Below are 13062 nucleotides of genomic sequence, written 5' to 3' on the forward strand. Positions count from 1 at the left end.
ACTCAGTTTAGTATCTATTTCAACGCGTTCAACGTCAACGCAATATTTTTTTCGCAACGTTTCTTGCAGTAGATATATGTTTACTAATAACATTTAAACGGTTTCACACTCTAACAACAGACGCATTTGTTTACCATAACGTAATTGCGTGCATCGAAGAGACTTGCTTGTATTAAAATGTTGAAATTTTATTCAGAAAATTTTTGTACCATTTCTCCATAAAACAGAGTATAGAATAAAAAATCAACCAACAGACTGTAATTAAATTCCATGGAGAACGTACAGCGAAATTAGAATGGTAAATTCGAGGGAAAAAACCGCGGAAAATATTAACGCTTCGAAAATATCAATCCAAATGGCCATTGCAAGTGCGCGGAAAGAATCCAAATTTTTCAACACCGACTAACTAAATTATAATACAATAGAATCGTTAAACAATTTCGTGTAAAAACACAGTTGCATGTGTGTTATGTTCCATAAGTGGGCTCTCTCGTACGATCATTCGATCGAATTAATATCGTAGCGAAATTTTACGAGTTCCAAGCTACGATACAACTTAACTTTATCATAATTATTCGTTTAAGGTGATTTTTCGAAGAAATTTAGTTTGGAAGGGTTCGAAACAAACTTAATATCTAACGCGAATGATTGGAAAACAAGCGAATGTCGCGTTACTTTTAAACAACAGCGTGCCCTTCGACTACTCCGCGATAGAAAAGGCTAAAAGACAAATTCAACGTTCGCTGAATTTTTCACTGTATGTTCAACAGCTACGATATCTACAAACACTGAGCAACATATCTGCGGAGAAGAATTCGACCATCATCTTTCCCTTACCGGTCGAGTTTTTGGCTCCGTTCTTTACTAACAATTTCCATCCAAGCGCAATTCAAGAAGCTGTTCGAACATCGTCGGAGCAGTTATGCTCGAAGCAGCTCAAGGTTCAGCCCGACATCCACTCAAACGCAGACAATATCGACGTGTCAAAGTGAAGAGGTGTGTCAAACTTCGATTATCCTTAGCAAATTTCGCCAACTTCGAACGGTATGTCGGATTAATTGGGGTGACCTTTGATCCAATTCACTGGTAAGCAGATACGCTCGATTGGAAACCGATACGAGCATACACGAGACTCGACGCGTTTGTTGGTCGTCAAAGCACCGCGTCACCCTTTAGCTAAAATCTCTGTTTCATTTCGCGCGATTTTGGTGTGTAGGAACGACAGACGCGCGACCAGAAACGCGACAAACTCGACAAATAAATAGGTAAACTTGTAATTCGTCACCGGGCTCCCCGTTTGATCTCCGAGCCTTTACGCGACGAAAAGAAAATATACGCGTAGACGAATGTCGCGAGCTCGACTTTTTCAACGAACGATTGCGACGAGAAGATACGTTGACGAAAACACGTTCGCATTAGAGTTCTTCTTTTGCGCGAGGAAGAGAAAACGCACGTAAGTTGAAAATTTCGAGTTTGCTGTTCGTAACGACCGATTGCGATAGAAAGACGCGTTGGTACATATAAGTTTTATGGTTTTGGAATGATTGCAGCTTACAATGACAGTGCTTAGAAAAGGGTTTCCACGTACCTTGATTTCCCAATGAAGCGTTTTTTTTCCATCAGGTTCCACTTCGTTTTAGTACCAAATTTTTGTAGTCGCGCGAAGTTACGAAATTTGATATGTTTGATCTGATCGATTGTTATTGGATTGGCAACTAAGTGATTGCGGATTTTGTTAATACCACCTAATGACAAAATCCGCAATCACTTAGTTGCCAACTCAATATTATAATTTGTACGCGAATTTACCGCTTACTAGCAGATATTTTCCGTGCATTAATTCTTTCAGAGTTATGAATCTACGAATATCTATATGAGCTTTGAAAAATTGTTGATCGCATGATACGAATCTATCTATGCGTCTGCGAGCAGCAGTATGCGTGTCGAATATAATTTTTACGTCTGGCTTTACAAATTAAAAATAAAAGCAGCAATAACGAATTCTGCCTTTAAAATCTACGCTTACAGGTATTCAGTTTATCGGACTTTTTCTCTCGTGAATGTAGAGTTCATTACAAGTGATTTAACACACGTTCAAGTTTTAGCATTTTGGCTTTCGCATAATTTCAAGCGTGCTCGATATCATTTCTATCAAAAGCGAGAAATTATTCCATCATTGTGAAAAATAAGCGGCGTATAATAAACTCGTGTCATCAGATATCTTGGGACTTGGAACAGTTAACAGGAGCAAACAAAAACATATTATTAATTGATCAAAGGGATAACATTTCCATCGAATAAAAGATGTGTTACATTGAATTTATATTTAACGTCTCCGTGAAGTATATTTAATGTTAAGTGGTTACTGAAGTGCGAGTAGATAAGCTACCTCTGCCATTTTCGTATTAATTATGGACGCGATGTACGGCGTAGAATTAAATTTTACACAGTTTCAAGCGTGTTTTAAACATTTTTCAAAATGAGCATCTCGAGCCCCTTTCACAAATATAAATCCAAATTTTCGATAATTATAAGATAATTTTTACCAACACGATAATTCTTACCAAACATGAAGTATATACGATTTGTTAATGCATATATTTTTAATTAAAAAATTGTAAGCAGTATATTAATCTAGAAATGACAGGGGCTTGATTAATTAATGTTTATCTTTTCAAACAAGATATTAATTTACAAGTAGCCTCTGCAGCCCAAGATTAAATTGTATCCATAAAATACATATGGTTTTGTACACATCAACGAACGTCGCTATCTAAAAGTTTAATTTGCGCTACCTAACGCACACACGTCTATCTGAAAAGTAGCAAGATCATCGATATATTAATCAAGCACTGGTCATATTTGTTAAAACCATTCATACGATTCGAAATGTCGTATTTTCCCTCATCGTCGATACAACGCCAGGAATGGCTATCGATAAATAGCAAATAGATTTCTGGGTTTGTCTCTTTCATTTCGCTTGTATGCAAGTAGCGTTTACTTGTATGGGTGAAACGTCTTCACTACGAATCTTCTATTGCAATTCTATTTGGGATTTTAACGATAAGGAGAAGTAACGATGATATTAAAGTAGTTCCTCCGAGCTAGCAGATGGTATAAAGATCGGAAAGCAAAAATGGCCTTTTATTTTCCTCGCGTGGTTTTCTCGCGAGCAAACGTAACTTCGAAACGACAGTAAAAATGAAGACACGATAAGATGAAATTATGTTCCCGGCAGACTGCTGGCAATCGGGTAAACTGTAGAAACAAATACTCGCAAGCGCGCGATCAACGACTTGCGTGGAATCGCTTGTTAAGCTTCAAAATGAACGACACGGAGAAGCAACGTCGATTTCAGTCAATTTCCAGAAAATCGAAGCTCGATGTGGAGTTATGGTAGACGAGAATATGGTCGCGTCTCGTCACGATGCGTAAATAAATATTGTTCGCATGAATTCGAATTTAAAGGTGCGTGTGGAGGATTGAACGAGCCCCTGGAGAGAGTTTCCGCGTCACGTTCCAGGCGTTACAGCGTGCCGTGAAAGCGTGTGCCCTCCGTCGCTCGCGTGTTCCTCGTTGCAGAAGGTTGAACACGGGCTAAAGTGGAACGTACGTGCCGCGTCGGCCTGCTCTTTATGAAACGGTGTAAAACGGAAATTGCGCGAACCCGTACATTGAAATTTACGTATCGAATGATAACGTGGCCATTTGTAATTTCAGCTTGGCGCGTCGCGAAACGCGCCATAGAACAGCGAGGCGTCCACGAGCGAAATAAGAGCGTACGTCTGGTGGAAATGAAATAGGCTTTTGCCGGTATTCGGGACGAAGCAAGCTGCACAAGACCGGCAGACCACTTAAATTGCCTGGTCGCGATAAAAATAATTAAATTCGTTTGGCCGATGTCAAAACCAACCGCCACCGCCGGCTGGAACGTTAAACGGTGCGCGAGCAAGAAACGAACAGAAAGTATAAATTTCAATTTTATTACAGCGACCTCGTACGGCCACCGAGGATATGTTTCCTTCCCGTTTTTTAACAGACGGGTAAAAAAAAATATTATCCCCGCGCGCGTAATGTATATAGAATGTTTTATAAACAACGGAGGAGCTTTAACGCGGACTATTATTTACGCGGAAAATTCTTCCGTGAATTATGACGCTTGTTAACCGTGCCACGACACACGAGTCCGGCCAGGATTAAAGAGCGCCCGTAGTTGCATGGAAACTCGCAGGAAGCAGTACGTTAAAAAAGCAATTCATTGCGAACGCGAGGATTATCGCGTGAGCTAGGAACTCGATAAACGACTGCTTACAAAGATGTGGCTCGTGAACTGAACAATTAGAATAGCTGCTGTTAAGGTACGATATCAGTTATACACAGGTATCGGCTTGTAGTTACGAGAAAACCAATGATTAATCATGCCGATAGGTTACGTCGCGGTAATTACCAAGATCAGGCTACTTTTACGGTGCGCGTTTCATATTTGGCAGGAACTAATATTGAAGATCGTACTTAATAAACAGACCGGTCCGCGAGATATTAATTCCTTCGACTCAAATATTTGCCAGTGAAATTAATTCGTACGCTCCACAGAGAAATGTCACACGGACACGCGTAATCCAGCCAGAGAGATAACCATCCAAATACACAGCAATTACGCTTATAACCGACCGAGATGGCCAGCGCGTTGTATTTTGTCCTTGAGCGTTTGAGTTCGAATGAAACGCGCGAATCGCTCTATACTTCTGCAACGAGAACAAATCCGGTAAACGCGACAGGTGGCATACTCGAGCTGTAACACCAAGTGAAATCGCTTCAAAAGTTGCTGTCCGAGAAACACTTCGCTAATTTCATTAAGAGATTGCTTCGTTTAATGAAATTTTTAAAGAATTTCCGTTGGCGTGTTTTCGCGAAAATTGCCTGTTAGCCGTAATGGCCGCGACGCTCGGGATTCACGGTTAATTAATGTGGACGAACATTGCCATTGAAAAGTGGGTTGACACTGTAACTCTTTCAGACGTAGACTCGTCCCATCTCGCGAAAATAGCCACGATACATGAACGTTCGCGATGTAAAGCGGAAATGAATTTTCTCGTAAAATACGAGATCCATTTACAAGCAAACGTCCTATCTGTGTCGGTGGAAACAGGCGACGCGAGCTTAGCGCAGGAATTTCCCAGTGGAGATTCGATGCCGATCGCTACAATCCTGGAAACCAAACATTTCGGCGTGTACATACATAAGGAAACCCACGATTTGCCAATTTGGATATCGTTCGTTTATCGTTGCCGCATTCGCCAGAGCATTGCCGGGAAATTAGGAAATCCGCGAAACTACCCGTTGAATCTACAGTTTGCTTGTTATATTCCGGCTAATAACGAGGACTCCTTTGCTCGACCAACGAGTCTGCCACGTTCTTCCCAACATTTTTCTACATTGCATAAGACCTAATTATATTCTTTCGGAGTTAAAAAAAATATCGGCTTGAAGCTCGTGTTTTAAAACTTTACGTTAAACATCTTCGCTAAAGAATTCTCTTAGGTAACTAACGTGGGAGGTGAAATATAAAAATTCGAGCATCCTGGCAGCATCGAGCTTCGTTCGTATTAATCAAATTAACAAGATTCTCGTTAGCGAATTCTTTCGCGCGTAGTGTTTTCCAAGTTTTCATAATTATACGAACGAAGTTACAAAATACAAAGTCGTTTGTCTTAATTTCTCTTGACTCGGGTTGCTTCAACTCGAGTAATTCGATTAGTCCGAAAGAATTTTACACGAAGAGATCCATAGAGAGATTCGTAGCTTGGGAAACGTTTGCGCGGAGTGGCGCGAGAAGCTGCGATCGTCGCGTCCCAAAATACAGAAAATAATCGGCTTTTCACTGCGAATTAATCGCTGCAACCACTTCTCGCTATTTGTGGACAGACGAAAAACGAGTGATACAAACATTGACATTTTGACAACGACGATTCGAACGCGATAGTACGAACAGAGGAACGAGAAGATAGCTATCCGATGACAAAAGAGGAAGAAATTAACGAGGCCGGTATGCAAAAAGACAACATTATCATACATTAAAGAGAAATTCCGCGAAGCTGAACCCAGGCTTTTGAGAGAATAAGTGGACATTGAACGTGAAAGCGGAGGGGTAGAGCCTGGAATGCCGCTTTCAACGTAAATCAACTAGAGTATGGGTTCAACGAATCCGATAACTTTCATCGCGGCTATCGCTGACTCGATTCTCGGTACCGAAGAGAACGAGGAGCAGCTTGTTTTTCGCGTTACTTTCGGAGACGAGGAATCTCCGGTGATTCAACGGACGAACAATAAAGGCAGCCAGCGCTGGAAGCATTGTCGTCGACCCCAGAGACGGGATTCACTACTCGTCTCTTTAATGCTCCGTAATTTCTTGGGCGATAATTAGCAACCACTTGCACCTCGTCCGGCGTCGACGGCGGCTTACGGTTGCAATTAAAAAATTTTTAATTCCACGGCACCTCGGTCTGTCCTGTGTTCCACCCTCGTCGAAATCCCACGTGCTCGGAACACACGCAAGTTACCACCCCCAGTTTTCGCCGTAATATGCCGGCTCGTTCGTCGCACTAACTTTTCACACCGTTCTTCACCCGCGCTTATTTCGCTTGAACTCGGGGCAAACTTTCACACCCCGTCTCAACGTCCACGTCCCTTTGAGACCAGGACTAATTTTTGCGCGACGAGATTAACCGTCACGTTCTACGGAAGACGTGGAAATGCGATGTCATTTTTGCCTCTCGTTGGTCTTAGTCTGCTAGCCTTCTATTTTTAACCTGTTAGCCGTTTTCAATAAGTATACTCGTCTTGAAGAAATGACAATGTTTCGCGTTACGTCGAGTATACTCGTCGCGCGTAAAAGATAGTTGCAGTTTGCTGTTTAAATTGCGATCTTAGTAATTGCAGTGATAAAATTAGAAAATAAAACGGTCGTTTCGTTAAGCCTTAATTCTACGTTGTAACAACCATGCATACTCTGTGTCCGACGAGTATACTCGTCAGAGTCTCGCCACGCGTTTTACCTACATGTTTTTCAAAGAGGTGGCAACAGCTGGCTGGTTAAGATTCGACTCGACGGTACGACTCGATCGAGATGGACTGCTGTTATTATCGAGTATTCTCGTCATTTAAACCACACAACCTGTTAATACTTGCAATGCAAAAGAATACTTTGATAAAAGTCGAACGTGCTGTATACGAAGCGTTTACCAAGACCTAGCAATTTCATTACTACGGTGAACTGTACGTTTAAACGTCGTTATAATGCCCGTTTTGTTTTCTCTTCAATTTTATACAGTCCGCTGAAAGGGAAACAAAGGAATAGGAAACTTCCGCGAATAATTATCCCATCCTTCCTAAGCTTCGGTATGTATCCTCCAAAAATTAAGATACCGTCCAACCGGAGAATAATACCGTCGCACGAAATTAAGGGATGATCACGTTCATCCTCGCTTATCCCCGAGGAAGACGTGACTGGCTAAATAATAGGAGGCTGTTACCGGGTTAGGACGCAACAAGCTCGTCTATTCGATCGTTAATCAGATTATTCGCTACGATCTAACCGCTGCTTTCCCCGTCGTGACCATGGAAACTCTACGCGTGGAAACTCACCAATCGTTTACTAGCGTAGTCTTCGATCGGTTCTGGTCGCTGTGTTCTACAAGACGCGCTCTTACGAAACTTTCGCGCCGAAAGCGCAAAGTTACCGACGCGACCCACATCTTGGCAATTCGGATGTTCGCGATCATCTTTCGAACAAGCTCGTTCAGATGTTCTCGGAACATGTGTAGCCTATGCCGTGGTATAGTCCGAGGCTCCGAGATCCGACGACCAAATTACTTGCAATATTCCGTTCAGTGCTTGTTCTCGAGCTTGGAAAAAGAGGAGCGTAGACGAGGTCGGAAGTAAGGAGACACAGCGAACAGCGTAACCGAGCCAATGACCAGCCAATAACCGCAGTTTCGTATCGTCGATTTCTTTTACTGTTAATATCGTTAATATCAAGATATCGAAAGACACGCGTAACAGAAACATCTCGCGTAATTGAACTTGCCGTTACTTCAAATAATTTCTTCGCGTTGCGAGTGTTTTTTTCTTCCATTATATCGTAACGAGGTATATTCGTCGATTCGTTTTTATCCCACCTTGTACAAACGAGATTGGTCTATGGGTATTTCTATAGAAACAGTCGGTATAACGAGGCGGTATATGTATAAACATATCTTACGGGAAATTTAATAAACGCCGTTGAAGATATTTTCTTCCGCGAAGAGAAGATTTTATTTGAACGAATTCTCTCGCACTGCGTTTCGTAAACTCGACTTTTCCCGACTGCCAGTTTCTACGAAATCGTATTCCAAAGTCAAATCGTTGTCTTCAACGTCGATCTACGTCCATCCACCGTGCACGATCGTTACCAATTTGCTGGAGTACCTGCTCCAAAAATGATTCCATCGCGGACAAACAGATTGTAATTGTAAGTAGGTAGGAAAATCCTCGATATCGTAGATCGTCGATAACGAAACTCTTTCGCTTATTCGACAGACGCGAAGGGTTGCAAGGCTGACGAAGGGCTGGAAGGAAACAAGCGTATCAGCGGTGCGGCGATCAACGACAAACGCCGGTTCGTTCGAGCTGCCTAAGCGAAACCGGAGAACAAATAAACGGACGTTGGCAATTTATCCGTGGAAAGGCACGATTAATGTTTCATCGGACAAAGACTCAGCTTCTCTGGGATTTTTCGCGCATACTAGCAGACACGAGCTCGCACGACCGAACGATCTTTCTCTCGCGGGTCCGTCCACGTGCCGAGAAATACTTCTTTATCCAGAGCCGGCGTATTCTCCACCTATAAAATAATTTCTCGAAGGGATAGTCTGGAAATGGGTGAGTTATGTTGTCTGGAGTTTTATGTTCCCAGTTCCGAGCCTCTCTAGTTCTCCAACTTCACGGATGGCATCGAACGAGCGAGGAAACGTGACCGGAGGTCCGTGCACAGCCCGCGAACACAACGAACGACAGAAAACGAATCGCGTTGCGCGTGTGTTTACCAGGACGTTCGAGCGGAACAACAACGATCGAGCCAATTAGAAGCTAGCAGCGAACCGTTGGTCGCTAAACACTGGCAGTTCTCCCGTGTTAGGATCGTTCGTTACGCTCTGGTCCGGTTGCTCGCCAACCGGATAATCGACGCGGTGGTTCTCCGTCGCGAGTCTCGACGCGATAAATATCGTCTTTTTATTAAAATCGTAGGTGGTCCCTGGACTACAAGAAAGCCAGTCTTTTCAGAATAAAATTATCCCAGCTCCGCTAATGCCGCTTGCGAAGAGGATTAAATGGGACCTACGGTTGAAACGGCAGGGTTCAATGAACCAGAAAGGGTTTGCAGCTACGCGAAAAGTGCGACGTAATCGTGTTTTATGTAATGGAACTGAACGCTAGTTTACTCCCACTTTGCCCGCAGAAAGAGAACTTTTTTTATTTTTATTTCGCCGAAAGTTTACTGCTCCCGCTGGTTCCATTAAAAGCGCGGAACGATCCGGAACGTAGAAAAATCCTCGGGCTTTCGAACGCGTTACCTATAAATCTCCCATATAAATAGTTTCGCCTGTCTAAACAACCGCCGATAGAAACACCAAAGATCTAGAATTTCGTCGAACATCGAGAAAAGGAAGCCGTAAACGAAGCCGTCGTCCCCTTAAAGGTACCGAGGAACCTGACCAGCGGAGATTCCGCGACGGACGTATTTTCCCCGCGGAATCGAAATTCTCGGCACGAACGCGTTCCAAGGGGGTGGAGAATCAAGCGAGCTGCGAGTTCGGAAACGCAAGAATCGAACGGACTCGATTCCCTATCGATAAAGAAACGGAGAGAAGCAACGATAGAAACAATGGCATACAACGATGGAAGGAAGCGAGAGAAAGACCGGACGATGCCACATCGGAGGCAAATTGCGGTTGTTTGGAAACAGAAACCCGGCCCATAAATAAGGGGAAGGAAATCGCACGCGTGATAGGTAACGCATAGCCCCGGGAGCTTTGCTGCTCTTGAAATATCGTCCTGAGCGGTACGTCTGAACGAGGGTGTGGATATTAGGGAAATCGCGTGACGCAGAACGGAAACCGGGCGAAGGGGACGAAAAACGCAGCGGTGTTTCATAAAAATGAAACTAAGGGGTTAAGGAAAAACCAGAATGGGACGGTGTTACCGCCACCGGCTTTCATTATACAGCCTCTTATAGTTGGCGTAACTCCCATTGGTCGTAAATATGAATTACGGCTGGCCGAAATAGCTTGGCGCACCTTACTGTATCCGCGTGCGAAAAAGGAAACCCTTTTCCCCGCAGCCGAACCACGATAATTTATTCCGGCGAGGACCGTCCGATGAATGAAAATGGCCGTCAACCTTTACCGAGCAGCCTTTTTCTCTGGCCAATAACTGCCAACGGCAAGTTTCAGCAGTGACGAGGCAGAAATTAAACGGGACACGAAGGCGAAACGGCTACAACGATTTGAACCAACTCCAAATCCTTCCTCCACGGTTCCCGGCGAACCTCGAACTTGTCTATTTTCTTGATCCGTCGTCGAAACTTGCCCCACGACCGGCTATCCCTGCTATTGGCCAGCTTTCACTGGCTTTCCCTCTTTACGAGCTATATCTGTCCCCCTCCCCGATTTTCTCGTGTCCGTTATTGAAAAAGCTGCAGCACGCTCTGATTAAATGAAATTAATCGAACGCTGTTAGCTTGTGAGAAATAGAAAACTGACGAGTAAGTACGTTTCGTCGTGTTCACTGCGGCGGAAAATATCATTGTGTCGATAAAAAGAACACAGAGTATCGTTTCGAAATATCGTAACGCGATGTATGATGGCGTGTAATATTCAATTTTTTTTTCTTTTGCGGACATTGTTTATGACAACTTTGATATTTATGTGTAATAAAAATTATTGGATTTCTGAGAACAGAGGGAATAAAATGGTTACATGGAAATAATTTCGATCGTATTTGCCCGATTATAATACTTTCGATACAACGAAAGATAAAAACCTGTCGTTTAATAGCAGATTTTTAAACGTTTGTACGTTTAATCGAACTCTTCGTCGTATATTAATGAAGGAGGAAAACGAGGAGAGGGAAGTTCACCGGTGTACCTGCTTGTACAGCTGCAAGACCATAAAGAAGGACTTTATGCTCGCCATTTACAGCCGCTCTTTTGTAGATTTCCTATTCCTTCTATTGAATTAAATTCCTTCGTCGCTCTCTCCTTTTGTCGCTGAGGCCCCAGATTCGAATAACATCGTAGGAGAAAGGGTATTCTCGCGAATACAAACGGAAATGCACGCGAATTATGCTGTCTCGATATTGGTCAGTACGTACAAATAAAGCTGGAAGCAAAGGGAAAGATGTCGTGAACGAACGAAATAGATTGCATTCCGAGGGAATTGAACATTTCCAAGAATTGCCAGGCTGAAATCAATTTACAAAAGGACGTTGCTGTAAATAAACTCGATTAACGATCGATTGTCCGGTAGAAAACAGTCCGGGACAATCAAACGATATTACCTAAAATTAATTTCAACTGGAACGTTCTATCAGAATTCTACGATGCGCTTTGATCGATATTGGCGTGCATCAATAAATAAATCGTCCTTTGTCGGGCCGTTTAATTCAATTTCACCGATTAATACGCTCGACAAAGGACCAGGGAGACGTCTAGAGAGCCGGACCACCGGCGAGCAAAAATTAGTTTAATATTATTCACGAGAATTTGAAAGATCACGCATCGCCATTACTATCGAATCTCGATATCTCGAGACTCAAAGAGACTACAGTTTCCTTCCTTTCCTACCGGTCCTTCCCTTTCGAAATTTTTTGTGTCCGAGTCAAAAGAATCGACAAAAACGGCCTCGTCGTATCTTTTCTTCGGTTTAAAGCGATAGATCGAGAGACGAAGAGAAAGATCGAGAAGCTGGACGTCGACTCGCGTAGTCTATCCGATCGATAAAATTGACGCGGCGTTTCGATAAGTCTGATTATCGATATTTTGAGATATTCGATGCCACGAACTCGTCCCACGTGGTCGATGAAACAGCCACCGCCTGATTATGGTTTACAGGGAGGGAGGGGGAAGAGAGAGAGAGAGAGAGCGTGCAAACGGTGAATATGATAGTGCCTGCAGGAATGTTGCGTATCGATTTTGAAAATTATCATGCAAGCAGGCGCGGCCTACGATAGGTTAATTACCAAACCCGAACTCTCGTTAACTTCAGTTAATGCAAATTATTTTCAACTCTGCTGACTTTGTAGTCAACGTTCGCTTATAAATCGCATACGAACTAATTGCATATTCTTTGTTCCGGCTGCCTGCCAATTACGAGCCCCATCCGATTGTTACGGCTAATTTTGTAATTATTTGCTCAACGAACCGTTCTAATTACTCATCCTCAATTTCAATAGAACGCGTTCCGATACATTTTTAGACTATCGATTCTATTGATATTCGTTATCCGTGCATAGAGGTCGTTGTGTACTTAGGGACTGTACTGTCATCTCTCAGAGACTGAAGAAAGTATTCAGGACTTCAAACGAACAACAAAATTCGATAGCAACAAGTCTGTTCGTTATGAAATACCGACGTGGCAAAAATCGTTTCTTACGCCCTCTGTGATTTGCTACTGCCAATCTAACGATCTCTCTTATTTTTATTTTATCTCCGTACGTAGTTACATTTCGCCTACTCGACATTAAAAAACTATTTGTGCTCTTAAGATGCACTCGTACAATCTTACTCACTCCTGACTTCTATTCGTACGCAATCACAACGAACATAACGTGGGAAGTATATTTACATATTGCAATTATAATTACATACGCAACTCGATCGTCGCATACGATAAAATCGATAAATAGAAAACTCCCGAATGTGAAACTGGGATATTTTAATTACCCAACACTGATAAATATTATTCTGTACACCCGTATTTAAATATCGCAACGATAATAACGAAAGATCCATCGCTGCTATATTAG

The 13062-nt window shown here is 42.8% G+C and overlaps 1 protein-coding gene across 2 annotated transcripts in view; it reads left to right on the plus strand.

The window, feature by feature from the left end:
• Positions 1-10993, plus strand: part of LOC126868256 (band 7 protein AGAP004871-like) — a 49840-nt gene extending 38847 nt beyond the window's left edge. Inside the window, exons 5-6 of one of the 2 annotated variants that reach the window (XM_050623540.1) lie at positions 771-996; positions 8578-10993. In XM_050623540.1, the coding sequence (XP_050479497.1) occupies positions 771-992 (222 nt within the window). In that variant the 3' untranslated portion in view covers positions 993-996; positions 8578-10993. Of the gene's footprint in view, positions 1-770; positions 2634-8577 lie in introns of those variants that run through there. The other variant, XM_050623541.1, reaches the window with a different exon arrangement.
• Positions 10994-13062: the final 2069 nt, after the last annotated feature.

Source organism: Bombus huntii, chromosome 8, assembly GCF_024542735.1.
Source record: "Bombus huntii isolate Logan2020A chromosome 8, iyBomHunt1.1, whole genome shotgun sequence".
NCBI classification, from domain to species: Eukaryota; Metazoa; Arthropoda; class Insecta; order Hymenoptera; family Apidae; genus Bombus; species Bombus huntii.